The 23,174-nt window shown below is 35.6% G+C and overlaps 1 protein-coding gene across 1 annotated transcript; it reads right to left on the reverse strand.

Annotated features, from left to right (window-relative positions):
- Positions 1 to 1,039: 1,039 nt before the first annotated feature.
- Positions 1,040 to 18,829, reverse strand: LOC104887061 (uridine/cytidine kinase UKL1, chloroplastic). The gene is made up of 15 exons (XM_048638734.2): positions 18,586 to 18,829; positions 17,936 to 18,144; positions 17,728 to 17,819; positions 16,894 to 16,963; positions 16,662 to 16,780; positions 14,594 to 14,690; positions 14,261 to 14,340; positions 13,804 to 13,998; positions 7,011 to 7,094; positions 6,864 to 6,924; positions 6,074 to 6,134; positions 5,632 to 5,725; positions 5,455 to 5,527; positions 1,557 to 1,639; positions 1,040 to 1,463 (listed from the first exon to the last, which is right to left on the reverse strand). The coding sequence occupies exons 2-15, from the start codon at positions 18,114 to 18,116 to the stop codon at positions 1,317 to 1,319; spliced, it is 1,437 nt and encodes a 478-aa protein (XP_048494691.1). The 5' UTR covers positions 18,117 to 18,144; positions 18,586 to 18,829; the 3' UTR covers positions 1,040 to 1,316.
- Positions 18,830 to 23,174: the final 4,345 nt, after the last annotated feature.

The raw sequence follows: 23,174 nt of genomic DNA on the forward strand, positions 1-23,174 counted from the left end.
TCACTAAACCTTCCTTGGCTTTCCCCCATTCCTTTAGCAAGCAACACCTCATGATCACCACTTGATGAGTTACTAGCAACCTCATCAGATCCTGTGAATCGCAAGGATGAGAAGTGTGACGGTGGTCGAGGCAATGATCGGTGTCTACAATTCGGATATGTGTTTTCCCATTCCTAAAGCCAGAGGTGTTTTCGAGAGCTCGCAATGTTTAGCTCTCATTTTAGCTTGACAATGATCTTAATGGTCATTGTCATGAAAAATTCAAATTTACAGGCGGCACCCCAGTTACATCTGGTGGATTTCAACACGCCTAGTTTCTCCTACCTAAAGGAGAAACCTCAAATACTCTCGAGAGAGTCATGAGTCACATCTGAATGTGACTCTTCAACAGCTGATGAGCCAAGAATCCCAAGCGATAGATGCTCGTTGGGATCGCTCACCATTCGTTGCTCGGTGTCCGAAACGTGATCGACATTCGCTTATCCTACCACTTCCATCCGTTATCAGATTTTTGACTCCACCAGCACATTCATCGACCGATGACTCCTTACTTAATATACAACTGTCTTTTGTTTTTATTTGTTTCTGTTTTTTAGAGCATGTACGAGCTCCTAAAGCTCCTTTAGGTGTTTCTTTGTTTTATGTTTGATTGTATTAGAAATAGGTTGTACTTTGTTGTTTAATGCAAGATTTCTCGATGTAAAAAAAAAAAAAAAAATTTAGGCTTCACAAAGCTATGATGCCGAAGAATTGTGCATAAGCCATGGCTTTTGCCTTTTTCGTGCTAGTACCAGAGCAAAACTCTCACTATCCCGCAACCTTGTATCAGAGATAAGACAGCACTTCATTACAATAAGAAAGTAGCATTAAGCATTTGTCAATGTGGTAATGCCTTTTTGAGCTCTCTCAAGAATGTCGTTCAAGTACTCTAGCATATTTTAGAGTTACATTATTGGATACTAATATGTACTTCCTCTGTTTCTTTTTACTTGCAACAGTTTGACTTTCACGCTTGCCAATGCATAATTTCAATAATCCGTAAGTTTAATTACCGATAAATAAAAATTATAAAAAGTATATATTCGGAAAATATACATTCAGACGAATCTAATAAGATCCCACATGAATATGTTTTTCCTTAACTATAAATCACCAAACATAAACTAAGTAGAGTTGGTGAATAGTGCAAAAGTCAAACCGTTGCAAGTAAAAAGAAACGGAGGAAGTATATCCTAAAATCTCAACAGAGCTCATCAACAGCTGTGTATCAGCAGATACACAAAAGAATAAACCCATTAGGCTATCATAATGAATCTTCAATCATCAGTACCAAAATAACGATCACCAAATTCTCCCAGACCAGGTATGACACGAAATTCGTCGTTCAACGCATCATCAATCTCTGAGGTGACAATCTTCAAGGACGGGTACCGCTTGCAAACACAATGAATGCCTTCAGGTGCCTTAAGTTAACCAAACCAATTGTGAAATATTAGTACACATGCAGAGGGCTTTCAAGAAACAAAAGCTGATTTTAGTTGTAGAAGTAAACTCACTGAAATGAGGTTCAGAAAAACAATGTGGGCTTCAGGAACTCCCTTCTGTATCAGTAACTCAATTGCCTGGCAAGCAGAATTACCTTCAAAAATATCCATTTGTCTATCAGTTATAATGTTTAGAAAATAAACTAAGGGCAGATTCATAATGAATAATATTTTGAATCAATCAAACCTCTACCAGAGTTATAAAAAAAAATTGGCATCTGCAAAGTAGCAGTTTCATATTTCCTTTATTCTTATTTAATAGTTACACTTCGATTTCTCACGCTTGCTGGTGTAAAATTTTGAGCATTAATCTCTAATTATGTATTTGTTAAAAATCATAAAAAGTTGATATTCCGAAAATACATATTGAAACAGATCAGACAAGACTCCACATGACTATATTTTTTCTTATGTATAGAGCCAAATGATGGTCTATGGTGAATTTATATAGTGCCAAAAAGTGAAGTGTAACCATTGAATTAAGTGATTGCTAATTAGAGGTTGAAGTGGCTTTTTGGTCAATTAAGTGATTTGATATTCTATTCAGAATTCGTGTCGTTATATATATATATATATATATATATATATATATATATATATATATATATATAACCCAGTGCAAAGAATTGTCATTTGGTCCCATGTACCCCCTCCCAAACAAATGACACAAAGTAAACAATAAAGATGTGTATGAACTCTGGAAGGACTCGAACCCATTATTGGTCTTTGTGGGGAAAAAAAGTATTTAGAGGCAAGATAACCTACACCCCGCAATTAATGATAACACATAGAAAACTCACAATCAGATCCCATTACCCCAAAATGACAATTTCGTATCTTAAAGCCCAAAACTAAATTATTGAATAAAAAAAAATTATGATGAATCTTTTTTTCAAGTATGATGACTCCTTTAGTCTAAAGCATGAGTACCGTTCTTTTCAAATAACTATCAATCGTATTATGTTTAGCTTCCATCATCATGTTTAATTAAATTTTTGAACATATTTGGTAGATCGGTAACAGAAAATGGATACTATAAAAGCTACATGTGTTTTTTAACTACAATTCTACAAGTGTGTATCAAATTGACTTTCATTCTTTATTGTTGAAAGGTTTTAGTTTGGCTTTAACCAAAAATAGATAAACAAAGGTTTTAGTTTGGTGATTGTCCCATTAAATTAGGATCCGAATTTTCTTAGTAATAGAAGATGGCTAATTGGTTCAAGTTAATCTATTACACTACTGCAAGAATCACAAAATATGATGTTTCAAGATTAATTTGTAATGATATAAAATCTAAACTCACATTAGTAAATAAAATTATCCAGGGCATTTCCCGGGCCAACTAGTTATTAATTCATTACCCCTAAAAAATAGAGTAAAAATTTGGTTTCTTCAAGACAATCATTAGAAGACAGTTATCTTAACAGCTATCCACTGAAAAGAACAGATATAGATCATAGCTTGTTCTTATCAGATCAGGTTGCTTCCATTTTTCTAATACTATAATTTTTTGCACACCATGCGTACTTGAATTTTTTTTTCAAAACAGAAACTCAATTTTCTTCGGTATAAGAGTCGAAATTTTGACCATTAAACATACGAAGTATAATTGTTTTTAGTTGCAAAATTTGATTGGTTTAGTTTCTGTCACTTAAGTCTCTCACCATTCTTTTTGTTTTTTTTTTTTACTTTTGAAAGTTAAATTCTATGAACAAAATAGAAATTTTATTGAATTTATTTAAGATTTCTAATATTATAATTTTTTAGTTAATTTTTGAATTAAGTACAGTACTTCAGAAATTGTAAAGAAAGTGGACACTTTGATTTCAAGTCAATTTTTTCATAGGTTGTAGTTTGTGAGTGATTGTTATAATTATATTTTTGGTATTTTTATTTGATGCCCCCTTCGATTTGTAAGTAAATTTGTAATTTAGAATGGGAAAGGGGTAACATAGTCTCTTTCTTCGGGGACACCATAGCTCCCCCCTTCCCTTATATAATAGAGATATGTTGTACTTTAATTCTTGAATGATATTTTACATAAACCTTTTTACCTTGATAATTAATTGCTAGTATATAATAGAAAAAGATAGGTCCAAATATATATAAAAATTTTATTATATATAGGAAACACCTATGTTACTCCGACACCCTCTCCAGGCCGGAGTATCGCGTATCGACTCGACACGACACGCGACACGACGCGCGACACGCCTGGAAAAGGTGTCGAGTCCCGTGTCGGAGTAAGTGTCGAATATACTCTTCAAGGGTCGACACTAGAGGAACCGAGAGAGAGAGGAGGAAAGAAAAGAAGATGAAAAATCACAGATCTAGGGTTGATTCGAAAACCTAGATCTGGAAATTGAAGAGGAAAATGCTTATACTAGGACAAATTACCATGGGGCTTTGGTTCTAGCAAGAATTCCGAGCCAGATGGTGTTGTCAGATCCCCGGCAAAGGAAGTCGGCGGCGGTCGGCGGCGGTGTTTTTCTCTTTCTTTCCCTAGCCCCCGACATTTTCTTTCTCTGTCTTCCTCTCTTTTTTTTTCATTTAATCCAGTCAGTTTCTAATTACGTGGATGTGCCCCTCCCCCTTTTCTTTATTTTTTTTTCTTTTTTATTTTTTCTTAAAGTTTTACCAACTAGGGTTTTAAAGAAAGCATTAAAGTGGGCTAGGTATAGTTGGGCCTTAAAAAAAAAGCTGTCATAACTCATAAGTAACATTATATTTTTTTTTTACGGGCATAAGTAACATTATATTAGAGATACGTTAATTGAACACAAGTTTATATAACTAAAGTATTTTTTTTATGCTATCTCGTACTAAAAAACTTGTTACTCTTTATTATTTATTTTAATTTTCAATTTCAAAATAAATGTATTTTTTGAAAAACATCTCAAGTATCCAATTTTTTTCCGACACTTTTCAGATACCCGTGTCTAGAAAATTGGTCAAGACACTCTTTTGACCGTATCGCCGTATCCCTCAAATTTTGGGACTAGAGTGTCGGATCCTCCGATCCCTACTTGGACACGACACCCGTATCCGTGTCTGAGCAACATAGGGAAACACTATAAAAAAAGTAAATAATTTTTTTCCTTATCTAACTTCTAACTGATTTCACTACAAATACACCTCTATTTTTTTATCATAGCCCACCATTAATTGTGAATGATTCTTGAGAATGGTGATTTGTAAGTAAATTTTTGTAAATGTTTTTGTATGTATTGACGTTATAGGTTAGTAGTTTTAGTTTGTATTTTAATTTTAATTAGTTTTAATAAAGTTTCCTGATTATTTGAGCGATTTGCGTGATTTTTATAACGTGATTTTCTCAATTGTATGAGTGATTTGTGAAGTTTCTTCTTTTAAGTGATTTGTGAGTGAGTGTTGTAAATTAATTTTCGGTAATTTTCTTTGAGTGCCGATTTTGATTTTGACATTCCTTTTGTAATTTAGAAAGGGAAGGGGGGCAAAATAGGCATTTCAAAAAAGGACACCATTGCTTCCTCCTTCCCTTATATAATAGAGATTAGGCTCCCACAGAAGTTTGGAAAAATAGGTAAAGAAAATGCTATGTTATGTCTAGATATGTACTGCTAATTCACATCGATATCTAAAACCTCGCCAACTTATTATTACTCCCTCTGCTTCTTTTTATTTTCTACATTATTGTTGTACGGTTTTCAAGACGTTTTTTAACCCCTAATATCTCTTATTTCATTTGAGTAAAAATTACAAAAATTGATATTATAAATCTACACATCGAGATGAATCTAACAAGACCACACATGACTATATTTTTACTTGTAAAAAAATTAAAACAACCGGTCAAAGCTAGTGGTTCATTTCCCAAAACCACAATGTAGCAAATAAAAAAAACAGAGGGAGTATAAAATATAAATACCTGTGGCAAGGACAGGATCTAAAAGCAAAACATGTCGTTCCGATATATCCTTTGGTAGCTTCTCATATATAAGCTGCATAATAAAAATATAGCTTCTGTAAAAATCATAACTAGAATCAAGGGCTTGTAAAATCTACAGAAATTACACCATACAGCTACTAATAAGTATGAATCAACCTGTTTCCCATTGTCTCCATCCCGATGTATAAGAATTTTGCCAATCTTTATTCCCTTGCAACATGCACGCAATGCATTTTCCATGCTTTCACCACTACAGTATTTGAAAGTCAGTATGTGCACAAGGAAGAAATATTCATGTTGCAGCTATGAGACAAAAAAAAGACTACTGGCAACCACTGTATCTGTGTCAAATCAGCAGGAAATCCATCATCATACACAAACAAGTAAAACTTGTGCATCTGTCATATTTACAAGTCTGCAACTCCATTCGAGTATTACTTATATCACACGACACGCATTCATTGGACACCACACTTCATTTAAAATGCAAAAAAGAAGGTTAAGACAACAAATATGAAAAGAATTTTTGTAAAAAATATTTAAGAATTTAATCATGAAATCCATGAATGTCTATAGCAAATACCTGTAGTAACCTCACCTTCTAACAATTGATACACCACACAATTTCTTGCAGAAATCAACCCCTGTATATACTGATCCTGAGGTACATAAACAAGAAATACACAAGCAAGAGAAGTTAACAGGAAATATGAAGTCAGAGAGCAATCCATATCAAAATCCACACCACCAATTAATCAACATAGGGGGGATCCATAAGTATCAAGAAGCCCATGCGATGAGGAGAGATATAGAAAGTGATAAAAAAAAAAAGGGACCCCTGTTATGAAGAATGAGGTAAAGACAACTCTTTAACCAAAATAGAAGTGCTGCATTTATTTTGCAAATTCCCAAAAAGGAAAGTGTTGCATTTGTTTTATAATGGAGGAAGTATTGTTGAATCTCCCTCTTTAAGAATTTTAACTTGTGACTTGTACTTCATTCTTCCAGCAAAGTACACTTAATGATAAAAGCAACCATTTAACCATTTTAGCTTCAAGAGCAGATCAATTCTCATGTAACTCTCTAAAATATACAGACAAAAGGTGTTCATAGCTGCTACTCACCAGCACTTGTAAACCATCTCCAAAGTACACAATAGAAGTCATCTTGCCAACAAATGATTAAAGGGTAACATTCAATTGAAAACTCAATCACACAAAAACGTCTTGATTTGTATGGAAGCCATAAAAATCAGGGGTGAATATAGCATAAGAACTAACGAAATATTCTGTTACCAGTTCAAGAAACAATTGAACAACTAGAAAACCCATAAAGAGAATACATGGGACTACAACCAACAGAATTCAACAGCACGTGTCCTAACACACCTGTAGGAGTCACCACTTGCTTCTCAGTGAATGGCAAATGCCCAAGACCATGCTCCACAACCTGGATTTCAGTAATTGCACACTTATATGAGCAAAATATTCCATACCAGTAATTAGAATACAGTAAAACTAACCACAGAGGGTTACCAGACGAATAAGCCGATCTGAGTAGAAAACGAAATCATGCTTTGATATGTCTCGGTCTCGAATAAGTGTATGCATGCCCCTAATCTGTAACATTTTCCAGTATAAGCAGTAAAAACATAAATTTACACTGCAAACCAGAGTATTCTTAATTTCTTATACAGTAATTTAAATTTAGTATCTTTAAAAGTTGATGTATAATACTATCTTACATATTATGTTGCAGACTACATAGCAAAAGAATAACTCGAGAAATGGTAATTCAAAGAAAAGAGGAAGACGGCAAATATAGTATTATAGAAATTATATAATTACAGAAATTCCAACTTTTTGGTATATATTGTACAATATGAGAATCTTAACATTAAAACTCAAATGAACAAAAACTCCCAAACCCCCTGGAAAGTTAACATACCTAAAGCTAGAAAACTAATAGGCCACATTGGATTTGAGGCCCATTTCATGGCCTTAGCTAAAATGCCACAATTTTGCCTCACTATTAAGTTTTTATATCATCATAAAGCTACAGTAGTCTTTACTTCGAATTATTATCAGTATAATCGAAATTAAAATGCTAGAAATTTAACTTATAAAGTTAGACATTGCAGCATTAGATTTGGACAAAGTAATGTAGAAATGGTGACTACTATTTTGGGGCGATACAATAACCAACACTCCATTTCACAAGGGAAAATTCAGAAAAAAGAAACAATGCAACGAGCTGACATTTGTACAATCTAGCTTAGTTTCTTTCAGTACCTTGACAAACAACTCCAAGATAGTACACTAGCGAAAATATCAACCACTTGAATTTAGCTAGACAAAAGTTCTCAACTGGTACCTCCTTTCCCTAATCTGTTAACTAAACACCAAACTCGACCATCAAAAGCCCAAGTTACCACATACAAAATGCAAGTCATGACTCACGAGATTTATGATTCAAATTATAAATTAAGTATAACTATGTGAGTTTGCATCAATGGGACACTATAACTTAATTAACCTATGCATATACTTCCTTTGTTCCATTATGATTAGATCATTGGGGTTTAGCATACATATTCAGGAACCCGTGTGATGAGGAGAGAGATAGAAAGATAAAGAGAGTCAAACGGAGAGAAGCAAAAGGGACTTCTGTGATAGGAGAGAGATAGAGGGAACCCATTATCTAATAAGGTAATGATGCAATTAATATGCAACTTCTTAAAATGTGAAACGATACAATTATAGTAAAATGGAAGAGGAAGTATATATCAGAAGGCCTTCGCATGCCATTTTCTCAGCCTTGTAGCCCTCCCCACATGCAAAAAAAAATCTTCTCTAACCTTGCTTTTTGTGAAACAATATACAAACTGTTCCAAAGTTTTAAACTCATATAGTGATTTGGAAAATAAGAACTTATCCACCATCCACAAGAATCACATAACTTTGTAACTCAAAATCATGGTGTTAAAATACACTTGTATCAATCTTGTTTGCCCCAGTTGTAAATCGACTGATTGATACAATTGTTTTATAATACACCGAGATTTACCCCTAACCGAAAAATCCCCAAGGGAAGCAAACCCTAGTTCTGCCAACTGAAGATGAAAGATGTGATTTCTTTCATAGAGAGATTGAGGCTTATACTCGGGAGGTCGAGTAAGGAGCAAAGGTATAAATTTCATCGTTGGTGTAAAAGTTGCCACCCATTTCTCAGGAAACTATAGAGAGAGGAGAGAAGTAGCAAGAGTTACCAAAGGCTGAATTTGGTTACTCCCTCCTTTAGTTTTAAAAAGCGCAAGGCGCACCGAGGAGCGAGCATCACGTAGGCGAGGCGCAACTTTGGTGCCAAAAAACTTAGAAATCTAATATAGAAGCATTGCAATACTTAAAATAACAAAGATTTTACATTAAAGACCCATAAAAGAATATAAGAAAACATATTTCACCGATAGAACACCGCAACAAGTGAAAGCACTATGTAGAAAGAAAAAAGAAATAAAATTTTCAAAACTAATTGAATAAAGAAGCTACAATCAAATGATATATCAAAACTAATTTAATAAAGAAGCATGTAGATGTTTTTTTAAAAAAATAAATCAGCGCCTCACCCCCCCACTGACTAATATAGAAGAAATGAGACTTAGTGCCTAAAAAAAAAAGTGTAAAGAAGATATAAAGAAAAGAAAGAAGAAAGAAGGACAAAATAAAAGACACGTGAAGAAGAAATAAAAAGAAGAAGGGAAAAAAAAGAACTAAAAAAAGATGACAGATGTGTAAAGGAGAAATAAAGAAACGAAAAAAGAAAGAAGAAAGAAAGACAAAAGACGAAGAGAGAAGACGAAAGAAAGCAAAAGACGAAGAAGAGAAGAGCAAAGAGTCAGAGACTTACTAGCGAGGACCCGCGACCCACCGGCGAGGATCCGCAACCCAACGGCGAGGACCAGCGATCCACTGGCGACGACCAGGAGCTAGCAGCGAGCACAGGTGAGTAACATCGAGTTCTAGGGTTTCCTTTTCTTTTACAAGAATTTCAAGGGTTTTCAACCAAGGTGATATCGAGCAAAGCAAGAACTGTTTTGATATTAAAAAACGTAGAAAATGAAAAAAAATAAAGGAAAAAGAAGGAATGTAGCCTTCACGCGCGCCTCGAACCGAGAAGCAGCCGCCTCATGCGCCTTGCGCCTCCTAGAATGGCGCACAAAAGCGCGCACCTCTACACGCCTCTGGTTGTTCGCCTCGCGTGAGCAATTGGATGCGTTTTTTCCCCACGCCTTAGCTCGCCTTGCGCCCAGGCGCGCTTTTTGAAACTAAGCTCCCTCCCATATTTATTAATATGGTTTGACCCATGCAAAGGTTTAAGTGTTTTATTTGACTTCTTATTTTACTATTGGTACTTGTAGTTCGTAGTGGGGGGTTTTCTTATTGTAGTTTAGGTTTTAGGACCTTAACTTTTTAAGGGATGAGTGTGAGAGTTGTTTCTTTTATCATTGTTAAGGATTCCCATAAAGAGAGAAATAGTATAAAACTTACGGAATCTTGCCATTTTAGGAAGTGTATCTTTTAGTATGGAACAGACGCAAAAAGAGAAGTGCATTGATTAATATGGGATAAAGGGAGTACTTTATACTTTTACTTCTTTTTTGAATTATTTGGGGTGGAAAGGACAAAGGAGTATTTGATTGGGTTTTTTTTTTTGTTTTTTCCTTCTATCTACTTACTTATTTAGCACTTTTGATTTTTTAACTATACTACTAAATCAGGAAAGAGCTATGTTAAAGAATTTATTAAATACTAGTGCCTAATCATAGTAAATTAAAAGGCCCAAAAAGTACTATGATATCAAATACATTCACGACAACCATGACATGGTCTGCTACCAACATATTTGTTTCGTTCCCCGAAACCGCAACCGTTTCCGCGACCAAAATTGCATTTTTGAACCATGTTCAAAACAAAACTTTAAAGTGTTACCTCAAAAGCCTTTCCACATGCATTATGGTAAAACGGTAGTGCAATAATTTTATTCTTTTGTATTTTTTGAGTAAATATTAACTTTAATTTCATTTTCAAACTTTCAAGATTCGTTAGCTAAATTCTTATCATTACATATCTAATAATTGTCGCTCACAAGAAAAAACGGCGACAAGTGTAAATATTGGGGAATCCCTGACCCACACACCACTTATTTTCTTAGGCATCTCACTAATTTCAAATTAGCTAGAATTAGAATGCATCTCCACTTATTAAAGGATATAGTTGATAGTTCGTAATACTAATTTTAAAGTTATGATGAACCAAAAAGATGTGGAAAATTTCCCTTACATATACTTTGTTTTAAAGAGCGAAATATATAACAATTTATGAACAAAATGCTTTAAAAAGTAAATTCTAGTTCATTAATTTGTGAATGAAACAAAACCCTTCATTTAGATGAGTGATGTCTAAAATATTACATTATGATTATAATGAAAAGGCTTAAAAATAAACTTGAAAACCCCTCTTAATGAACCCCTTTTAATTGGACAATCACCTAGGCAAATCTATACTTAAACAAGTGTTACATAAGCCCAATAATAAGAGCAATAGAATAGAAATTAGAGGGAATGCCAACGTTAAAAAATTGAAGTTCTCGCTCAATTTTGATTCTTACGATAGTTTTTGCCACAACCTCGTATTAATGTTCTTCTACTCCTTTATTTTGCATAAAATATTGGATTTAGTTTCATGTCTTTATTTTCTTCTAAATTTGGTGCAATTTGCTAATATTCTAATTTACGTTAGAGATCTTTATAGTTAGTAGATTGATTTGCATTGCTGCATTACGATGTACTTCTATCAGATTGAGATATTTTTTTAATTAATTATGAAATAAAGATTTGATCATCTCATATTAGATGCAATAACCAGGGGCTATGATCCCAGGACAATAGTATTTGGAGTATATCCTTCAAAATTATTGTGTTAGGTATCTCAATTCTAAGTCTCATACTGATCCATATCGGCAGATCCATATCAATGCCTGTACTTTTCAAGATGGCAATCGTCCATCATAAGAGTTATGTAATGAATCAACCTAAGGAGAGGGGAATTCTTGGTATTGTAATAATTAGTTAGTTTTAGTAGTAGCTTGAAGAATAAGCTAGGGAGTTAGGGAGGAAGTATCTCTATAAATAGAGGAGATTAGGGAGAGAAAAGATCATCAAGAAAAATATTGGAGAGTTCATTTTAGTTGTTAGCTTTGGGAGTGTGTCAAGTCACTCGAAAACTTGATAATCTATCTTTATGTTCTGTTATTTCCATTATTATCGATCAAAGATCATCATCTTCTTCCTTAATATTTCTGCTCAAATTATCAGTTCATTACAAATGGTATCAGAGCAGTTCGATTCAGGGAAGTTAAGTTGCTGATTTTTCGATTTAAAAAAAATAAAAAATAAAAAAAAATCTGCAATGGAGTTTGCTTCGCAGGAGACAAAGAAATTCGCTGCAGATTTGAATGAGATAATCAGGAAAGGTTTTGAAAAATTTCAACAAGACCTAATAAACGACCTCAAGAAAATAATTAGTGACGCTGTTGCTCCACTCAAAAGGGAGTTGAATCTTATTCGAAAAGAGATGGAGGATGAAGACATCCACAAAGATTCAGAGGTGGAAGAGAACGAGGTGGTGAAAACAACCGACCAAACAGCCACCAATGACTTTCAACACTCACGTGAAGAAGAAATAGAAGCGAAATCTAAGAAGGGTGCATCATATGGTGGTTTAGGTGGTCGCCTAGGAGGACAAACCGGTGGATGCCGAATCATCATCGCCCACAACCACAATGGTGGAGAAGTTTTCGAAAAAGAGGGTGGAAGAAGAGAATCTTGTGGAAGGCCTGGTGACTTCACTGGAGCATTTACCGGTGGAGGTAATGGAGACTATGTTGGTGGGTTGAATGTTTGTGCGGGTGGTCTGATTTTTGTTTGGGTTAAGAGAAGAAGAGGAGGAAGAGACGACAAAGACACATTTGTGGGATGCGGGTCTGGTGGTGGCCCAGGCGGAGCAGAGTGGCAGTTTCAAAGCTGCTTGCAAGAGGTTCAGGGATGAACTATGCGAGCAATTGGACTGGAGATGGTGTTGTCCTGGAGAAGAATCCAGAAATGGGTACTAAGGGCAATCTTGTAAAAAGGCTTAATGATGACATCATCAATGAGTCAGGCTGCTGGGACCACTATTTTAGGGAGCATGGCATGCAAAATGTGATGGATTTTCAGGTCATTCTAAGGTTTGATAAGTTCATTAAAACAATTGGGCCTGATCCTTCTGAGCCCAATTTTTCTATTAATAAGAAAAGGCCTGTGGCTAGGTTTATTATTTCTAAGTCCATTCCTACCAACCCAGCTAACAATTATGAAAGTCAAAGGAGACATCTGCCACGTGGGAATAAAAAGAAGCAAAAAAGGGACTCAATTACTATAAGTGAGGTAAGGTCCACTTTAAACCTAACCATCCTTACTAAGCCCACCCAGTTTTCCACTTGTGATTTAAATGGGACTGAGCCAGTCTGTGGGCTTTGTGACCCTTATCTTGGTCTGTTACCCCAAGTTTTAAAACCCAACCTAGCTATTATTGTTCCCACCCAATTGTGTGCTAACACCGTCACAGCCTTCACCCCTAATTTCTTTTCGATTTTTTGCAACTCACACATTCCTCCTTCAACTTCATATTCTACCCACTTCACTCATAAACAGACCCTTCCCCTTGATAAGCTGCTGGATGATTCTACCATGGGCGAGCCACTGAAGCTGCTACACTCCACTCCCAACAAGGAGGAAAGTAAACAACAATGCCAACTGTACTTTGAAGATGACACAAACCACTACTGCCTAGACCGAGAATTGAGTGCCAATTTCTATCCACCTTGAGGACAAGGTGAATGTTTGGGCGGCCGGTAATGTAATGAATCAACCTAGGGAGAGGGGTATTCTTGGTATTGTAATAATTAGTTAGTTTTAGTAGTAGCTTGAAGAATAAGCTAGGGAGTTAGGGAGGAAGTATCTCTATAAATAGAGGAGATTATGGAGAGTAAAGATCATCAAGAAAAATATTGGAGAGTTCATTTTAGTTGTTAGCTTTGGGAGTGTGTCAAGTCACTCGAAAACTTGATAATCTATCTTTATTTCCTGTTATTTCCATTATTATCAATCAAAGATCATCATCTTCTTCCTTAATATTTCTGCTCAAATTATCAGTTCATTACAAGTTAATTCCATGATACTAAAAGTCTAGCTTCAGGGAAAGACAAGGAATAAGAGAAGTATCATCCTACCTGGAAAGTTGATTGAATGACATATACGTTGGGATATACTTTGCACAGATCGTGCTGGCCAAGCTTTGTGCTTATATGTTGTACAATTAAATCAATTGCAACATGGTTATCACCTCCTCTTGGTATGATCACATCGGCATATTTCTTTGATGGTAGAACAAAGTCATCAAAAGCAGGCTTGACAAATTTTGCATACTGCAAGTTAGTGGCATTTATTAGCATAATAGAAGTAGACAAAAGACTTAATAATTTACAAAAAGTCTATGCATCTTTTACTTCAAGAAAATTTATTAGAGTCAAATCAACTTTAGCTCCGATGCATTTGCAGCATGAGCACTTCGAATTACCTCTAGAGGGTTGACAAAGGCAGTCCACCAAGAATAAACAAGGAATGCTATTGTCCAAACAAGTGACAAATATCAACATATGATAGCTATGACCAAAGAAAATGCCTTGCCTGTTCAAGAACAGAATTTATGTCCCTACCCCTCTCAACTGTGTCACGCCTAATTCTGCGCGCAAGCCTCACATCAGCATCTACAAGAAAGACATGGTTCACAGAAGGGAACCAAAAGAACTTGTCATCTTCTGTAATCCAAATGAAGATTTGCAGTTTGAGAACAGGAAAGGGCCCAAAAAGGTGTCATCTATAGTACAAACAAAAAATTGCAGTTCAAGTAACATGTATAGCTATTTCAGGTTGATACTTCAAACAGTAAATAAGCTTCAACGACAATGAAGCCACTAACTTTAAGGAATAATTTAAAAGAAAAAAGATATCATTAAACACCTGTATCGACAAAAATCTTCATGTTCATCAAGTTCCTGACACGTGGATCATGGAACACCAGTATACCTTCCAAGATTATCACATCAGATGCATTAACCTGGAAAAATACAATGTTATTTCAATTTAGAGTTCTTCAAGGGAAAGGAATAGGTACAGGATGGATCATTACGACCTTGTTCTAATGGGATGAAGTGAACTAAAACTGTGCCCAAAAGAACAGGGCCTACAATTCAAAAATAATAATTCCATATAAAACAATATTGACTACTCATAGAGTTTATGTCCAAAAAAAAGGAAAATTTCATCAAAGGATCATGGATGACAAAGATTTTTAAAAACTCGAAATCATGCCCATGATATAGTCAATCTGATATGAATAATTTACATCAAAAGAACTTAAAAAAAAATTGGGTATTAATTTAGAGTCAAACGGATCTAAACTAATTAATGATCAAAAGGACCAAATAATAAACCAAACAAGAAACACTTGGTTATGTTAGGATCGGCATACTTAATAATATATTCAGAAGCAATAATAACGCGGAAATAACACAAAAAACAAAATAAGGAGCACACAAAAAGATTTAACATGGAAACTGGTAGAAAAACCACCAATCAATGCATTAAGATTTTCAATGTTGTGTATGTTTCGATAACTTACAAGGCTTCCGAGATCTTCCAGTCTAACCTAATCACCCTAGAACTCGAATCCCCAAGTCCTAACTCGTGTTTTCCCAAACATCTGTCATCATGGCTTCCTCCACGAACTATTATTCTTATCCTATATCCTATATTTATAAGCAACTAAGAATAATCTAATCCTACTAGAAATATAACAAGAATCCTATAAAGAATATAATACAAGCCAAAACGTATATCTAGTTTTCTAATCAATTAATCTCCTAAACAAGACAGCTACTCTGTCATATCTTTATGTAAAATTGTGGTACAGGTTGTTGAACTTGACATAAATACCATGCGCAACCACGCTTGTCTAATTTCTATCATGCCACCTCATCATCAATGTGTCATACAATGACAAAAACACTATTGCATGAACGTAATAATTAGACGAAGCCATAAACTACTAACAGGCTCCACTAACCCAATAGGTTACATGAATAAGCATCTCATCCACTCTCATAAGTTATATCACAAATCTTTAACTATTTAATCTCAATCACGCATTGACAAAAATAACAACCTAAAGCCCTTTATATAGGCGATAAAAAATCTAGAATAATCTAACAGAATTACTAAACCTTAAAAGGAATAAGCTCCTCGGTAGACTACCATTTCATACAATAATATAATACATCTTTATTTTCACACGTAATCAACGGCTCAAGGGACTAGTAAAACCGTGTAGGAGTCCTACTAAAACATCAAAAGGTATGACTTCTCCCAACTTAACTAGGGTTAAGCCTAGTAGCTTTCTTGCACGCCAAGCATCCTTTTCCACCCATCCACCCACATCAAATAATCATATAGCCACAAAAATCAAATTGTAACATTTGCATAAAATAGCTCAAGTATCAATGAGACATCACTATTCAAGAAAAGATATTCTAAATTACCCACTATTGACTACTTAGAGTTAAGTTGGCAAATTTCCACAAAAGAATCATAGATCATAAAATTTTTAAAGAACTTGAAACCATGACCATGATGCAACCAATCAATGTGAAGTATTCGGAAATTGAGATAATAATCGGGGTTTTTTCACTTTCAAATAACTTTACAACTGAATTATCCCCAAAATTTTATCTAGCCAAAAATACCTAGGTACTGCCGCTGAATTACATGATCAAGAATTACCGTAAGTGACAATTTTTGAGCAAGTCAGTTCTAAGTTGTCCCGCAAAAGCTAACATAACAATCCCAATTCTACAGTTACATCAAGCAAATGATCAATAAGCATATCCATCAAATGGGCATATACACACAAAGTATGAAATGCTGACTAGGCAATATATGATAATAACAGGGCTATGACATATAGGACTTCATTAACTTGTTCGAAAATCTTTGCATATTCTTACAAACCCAAAATTGCAACATTTAGTACCTGCCTAAAGGTATCCGTGCGTCTCTGATGTGTCTTAAAATCATAAATTGGAACTTGAACAGATTGTCCAGATTGAAGTTTCCCAACACACTCAAGAAGCTGCTCGGTGTCAAAAGCATCTACATAAGAGGCACCATCAGAAATATGAACAAACTTTTGAAACAACGTAGTATGAACACATTGGGTGTCAAAGAGCATAATGAACATAATATGAGTTGTAAGAGCTCATTACCAGGATGATCAAAGTTATACTCATGGACACATTCCAATTCTTCAGCATTCAAACCGCGATAAAACGAATCCTACAACAATGTTTATCCAATAGACCAATACATATATACATATGTAAATATTAAAGCGAATAATTACACTCTGCAAAGTAGAGACTAATAAAAACCAACTTACGATCCTTTTCAACAATTCCAACAATCAAACAAGAGACAAAAACACAATGCGTCTAGTTCCCGTGAGAGCACTTCTTATACGTGAACGTGAGAGCACTAAGAGGGTGTTTGGTATAGAAAAATTTGAAGTAGGAAATGGATTCAGTTAAGTGTTTCCATTTCTAATTGTTTGGTATGAGTGTTAAGTAACAAATACCGTTTCCGGAAGGATTCACAATTCCCCCATTTGTTACCCTTATCAAACTAGTGGAAACAAACCACAATTCCTTCATCAATCATAAGCCTCTCAATTGTTTCCATTCCACTAGGATACCAAACAACTATTAAAGGTAACAAAAATTATTTACATCTCCCCTCCTTATCCAAATCTTTTCCATTCCGTTTCCATTAGTCATACCAAACGCCCTAAGAAGTAATCATTTTTAACCAATACTTCATATAATCCATTTTGGCTAAAGTGTAACTATTTTTCCCTTGTATGGCCAATATTCCAAAAAGGATTACATTTTCAGAAAAAATGATTACCATGAAACACCTTAAAAAGGGCAATCATTTTTACAAAAATGAATTAAATTCCATTGTTCTCACGTCGTCGTATAAGAAGTGTAATGATATAAAATATAATCAAAACAAAATAGGACAAACATCAACTTAAGCCTGACCTGATTAACGAGCACAACCCGGTGATCATGAAGCTGTTGAATTATCATGTCACACACAGTAGTTTTCCCTGACGCCGTACCACCTGATACCCCTGCAGAATCAGAGATAAAAATGAATCAAATTCATCAACATAATTTCAAAATCCAGTAACTGTAATCAAGAAACTGAAGGAGAAAGATTTGATCAGTTAGGGCTTAGAAAAGTTACCGATGACAAAGGGTTGTTTGGGAAGATCAGAATCAGCAAAAGTAGCGGAGAACGGAGTGGATACAGAAGCACGAGGAGAAGAAGTAGTAGCAGTAGAAGATGGAGAGAGACGGAGGCCTGAGAAATGAGGGCCTGAAGCTTTCTCCATTACATAGTCTATAGAAGTCGTTGACTCCGGCATTTTCACCTTCTTTTTCCCGTCGCTCAAACTGAAACAGTGCTCACCCAAGTTGATGAGCATTTCTCTTATAATATGTTCAAGTAAATAGTAGTACTAGTGCGTACATACATACAAACAGATATAATTGCAGCAAATTACACTTGAAACCCATGATTTTCTCAAACACTTCATTCAGAAACAGCCTCACAAGCAATATTTGGTAAAAAGTTGGGATCTTTGATGTAATTAGAGCTCCTATTTATCATAATATGATAGTTAATTATTGAGTTTAGGTCAAAAATGATGTCATGATTTAGCAATGAACTTTTTTCCTAAATTTAAACCCCAAATAAAAATTCTCCTATTTTGGGAAACACCTCTCATCATCTTCTCAGAATCCATGTGTATGCCCATAAAATATTTTGTCAAAATCAAAAATGCCATTCAAGAATCAAAGCAGCAAAGATCAATAAATCAAAATCACTCTTACGTGATTTGTTGCAGCGTTCTTCGTCTTCTTCGCGTTTGAGTGGGGGGAGGAGAGCGAAAATTCTAGGCACCTATTAATGCGTTTCAGAGGGGAGAGGAGAGAGAGAGAGAGAGAGAGCGAGAGTAGAGGCTGTAGAGCAACAGAGGAAAGAGTTTGTCCTCCTCAATCGAGGTCAAACAGTTTTGTGAAAAGAGTTCCAACTTTCAAGGTGGCATATTCCCCATGAGAAAAGATAAATCCAGGATATCATATTGGTTTGGCAATTCAATATTCATAGCATTTTGGTCATTTAACCAAACAAAAAAAAAAAAAAAAAAATGGCCCGTAATAATCCAACCTTTTACCGGTCCGCTCAAAATGGTCTCAGCTTTTAATCTATACTAACTAGAATTTTTTGCACGCGATGCGTGCTTAGCTTGAATTTTTTTCGAAACAGAAATTCGATTTTCTTCGGTATAAGAGTCAAAATTTGAACATTAGACATACAAAGTATAATTGTTTTTAGTTGTAAAATTTGCTTGGTTTAGTTTCTGTCACTTAAGTCTCTCACCATTCCTTTTGTTTTTTTTTTTTTACTTTTCAAAGTTAAATTCTATGAACAAAATAGAAATTTTATTGAATTTATTTATGATTTCTAATATTTAATTTTTTAGTTGATTTTTTGAATTAAGTACAGTACTTCATAAACTGTAAAAAAGTGGACACTTTGATTTCAAGTCAATTTTTCATAGGTTGTAGTTTGTAAGTGAATTTTTAAGTTTTTATAAAGTTTCCTCATTTTAGTGATTTGCATAACGTAAATTATGCAATTTTATGATTTTAGTCATTGACTTGTGAGTGATTGTTATAATTATATTTTTTATATTTTTGTTTGAAACCCCCCTTTGATTTGTAAGTGAATTTGTAATTTAGAATGGGAAGGGGGGCACAATAGGTATTTCAAAAGAGGACATCATTGCTCCCCCCTTCCCTTATATAATAGAGATATATTAAAAGGCGTGCGAAAGAACGTCTATGTGCCACGTGGCACTCTCCCTATGGTATTAGTTCATGTAATCCATGTACATTAAAAAAATTTAGAAATTGCATGGTATAGGATTTGATCCCTAGACCTCAAGTAAATATACTAAAGTCTTAACCACTAGACTAAGTTGTATTTAGTGTTCTTATCATAAAATGTTATATTAATAAATGAAAGTTTTTCTTACCCGGGGCATAGCCCGGGCCTAATAACTAGTTATTATATAATAAACCGTATTTTGGGGGGTATTAGCTTATGATGGACCATACCCATGGGTAACCTGAGAAACAGGTTAACCTGAAGCACGTGAAACTCACGTGGGTTTTAATTCCCTCCCAAACTCAGTTTAATGCTTTTTCTCTCTCTCTCCTTCCTCTCTAACCTCCATTAATGCCTGGCATTCCTTCCTCTCTTACACTCTTCATCTCTTCATCTTCTTCTTTCTTTCTTTTTTAATTTCAGAAATTAGCTACTAGATTAGCCTCCATTAAAGACGATTAACTACGATTGGGACAGTAGTGCAGAAAATTCGATTTTTTGAAGACAAAAAAGACGATTGCAGGTATTTCCTCATTTAACTTTTGAAATTCGATTTTTTTATTTACAGTAAAATTTGTGGAAATTAGCTTCTTATTGTTGAATTATTGAATTTCTGGGTAGGTTAAAGGGATATGGATTGGGTTTGTTTGAGGTTTTGGCATGGTGGGTTGTTTAAGTCAACTAAAAATGGGACCGCGTATGTGGGAGGGGAAGGTAAAACATACCCAGTTGATCCTGATGAATTATGTTGGTTTTTCTTAGAAGAGATGGCAAAGGAGTGTGGTGGTTATAGAAAAATCGAAATGATTTATTACTTGAAACCTGGTTGTTCACTGGATGATGGTTTGAAAAGGGTGTATGATGATGCTGAGGTGAGGACTATGACTGAAATTGTTGAAAAATCAAGGTCCATTGATCTGTTTGTCTTGCATGGAGTAGATGAACCTGATGTTGTTAATGATGTGTTGTTACCCCTGCCACAACCAACCCAGGACAGACCCCAAAAGCTCATCCCAAGAAGGGCACCACTAAAACCTGATAACCAAACCAAAGATACCCCACAAGAAGAGGCCAAGCTGAAAAAAGTGGCCCCAAAAAAAACACAGTCAGCCAACTTTTCTCCAACTAGGAGTAGTCCAAGATTCTTATCTAAAAAGAATACACAGTCAGCTGATGTGCATATTGATTCCACCCACCAACCTATTCTTAATGCACATGATAACCCTAGCACTGTGCATATTGAGACAAACAAGCAGCCAACTCCACAGAAACTCCATACACCCTCAAAGGAAGCCAATCACAATATCTCCCATCCTCATACATCTGAACCTGCTGAAACTGTTGTTAACACACAAACCTCAACTGCCAATCACCATATACCTGATGAGTACTGGAATGATCCCAGGCCAGATAGTGACAGTGATGAGGTAAGCTCTGGTAGTGACAGTGATCCATTGTATGAGCCTGAAGGAAGGCAGATTGAAGGTGAGGATGAACAGTTGGATGAGCTTGAGGGTGAATTAGAGGGTGAGCTTGAGGATGAGCTTGAGGGTGAGCTTGAGGGTGAGCTTGAGGAAGAGCTTGATGATGATGAAGTATACACTAGTGATGAAGAATATCTAACTGCAAAGAATAGGGTGAAAGTTTGCAAAAACAATTTGTTAGAGATTGTGGAGGAACTAAGAAAGCAGGCAGATGAAGGTTTTATTGCTACTAACAGCAATAAGGGGTCTAGGTCTGATGATGGACAAGCAAATGAGAGTGGTTATATGAGTGAGTATGAGAACTCTGAGGATGAAATACACACACCAGAGGGAAGTGATGGAGAAGTGGAATTAAATCAAAGAAGAAGCAGAAGGTCAGTGGCTGTTGATACTGCAAGTGTGGACTTTAGGACCTTTCAGTGGAAGGTGGGGCAAAGGTTTCCAAATAGGGAGTCTTTCAAGCAAGTTGTTGCAAGTTTTGCAATTATGCAAGGTAGAAACTTGAGGTTTAATATTAGTAACAAGAAAAGAGGGCAAAGATTAGGTGCTTGTTGCATTGTTGGATGCCCTTTCAAACTATATTCTTCTTGGGACAGTAGAAGGGCATGTTTTGTTGTGAAGACTATACAGAATGAGCATACATGTTGCAGGAACATGAAGAAAAATATACAGCTGAAAAGCACTTGGGCAGCACAACAGTTGCTTGAGGTCTTCAAATCTAGACCTCACTGGCCAGCATCTGAGATAAAAGAGACCATTAGGAGGGCTTACAGGGTTGTTGTGTCTAGGGATTTTGCCTACAAAACTAAGAGGGAAGCCCATAAACTGTTGCATGGGTCAATGGTAGATCATTATAACAAGCTAGGGAGGTACATTCAAGCATTGAGAGTAGCAAGTCCAGAGTCGCATATTGTTCTTTTGACTGACAGTAGTAATGAGGACAAACCACCAGTTTTCCAGAGATTGTTTATGGGTTTTGATGGACTGAAGAAAGGATGGATAGAAGGATGTAAGAGGGTTATATGCATTGATGCATGTTTTTTGAAAACCTTTTTGGGGGGACAACTCATGGCAGCTGTGGGTAGGGATGGTAATGATCAAATGTATCCCATAGCTTGGGCAGTTGTAGAGGGAGAGAACACAAGTTCATGGGAATGGTTCATTACAGAGTTACAAGTCCATTTACAGTTGGAAGATGGTGATGGTGATGGATTAGCCATACTAAGTGATGAAAATCAGGTCAGTTTACGTTTACATATCCATTCACAGTTGCTTTTATTTCACCCTACTTTCTTTATACTTGTCTGAATTAATCCCTTGTCTAAATGTATAGGCTATACTCAGTACAGTTGCAAGGTTGTTGCCAAAAGCAGAGCACAGGCATTGTGCCAGGCACATCTTTGCTTTGTGGCATAGGACCTTCAAAGGTGATGAAATGAAGGAGCTTTTCTGGAGAGCTGCCAAATCATGTAACATCTCAGACATGAATGAAGCACTGGCAAACATGGAGAAGGTCAATCCTTTGGCTGTTGTGGGGTTCAAAAGCTACAATCCAAAGGTATTTTGTAGGGCACACTTGAAAGATACTATGAAAGTAGATGTGATAGTGAATAACCTTGCAGAAACTTTCAATGGGTATATAATAAATGCTAGGGTGAAACATTTGATATATATGCTAGAGGATATTAGGGTTGCCTTAATGCAGAGACTAGTTATGAAAAAAGGTGAAATGGAGAAGTCCAGTGCAAAAATTTGTCCTAGGATTCAAGTTAAACTTGAGAGAGAGAAAGAATTGGCAGCAAATTGCCTCCCCTGTCCTTCTTCCACAACTTTGTTCCAAGTGAACCAGTTTATAGATAGCTTTGTTGTTGACATAGAGAAGAGAACTGCACATGTAGAAAGTGGGACATACTGGCATTCCATTTGTCATGCTGTGTCCTGCATTTACTTCTGCAATAAAGAGGCAGAGGACTATGTTGCTGACCACCTAAGGGGAGATGTACCTAAGAGCATATGCATGGTCCATCCCACCATGCACAGGTGAA

The sequence above is a fragment of the Beta vulgaris genome, chromosome 2 (assembly GCF_026745355.1).
Source record: "Beta vulgaris subsp. vulgaris cultivar EL10 chromosome 2, EL10.2, whole genome shotgun sequence".
NCBI classification, from domain to species: Eukaryota; Viridiplantae; Streptophyta; class Magnoliopsida; order Caryophyllales; family Amaranthaceae; genus Beta; species Beta vulgaris.

Excerpts from the sequence above, each read along its gene's own strand:
- LOC104887061 (XM_048638734.2), bottom strand. The coding sequence starts at position 18,116 with ATGCCGGAGTCAACGACTTCTATAGACTATGTAATGGAGAAAGCTTCA. Across the intron at positions 16,781-16,893 it reads GTATAACTTTGATCATCCTG|ATGCTTTTGACACCGAGCAG; the intron begins GTAATGAGCTCT and ends CCTCTTATGTAG. Across the intron at positions 6,135-6,863 it reads GCAAGTGGTGACTCCTACAG|GATCAGTATATACAGGGGTT; the intron begins GTGTGTTAGGAC and ends TATGTACCTCAG.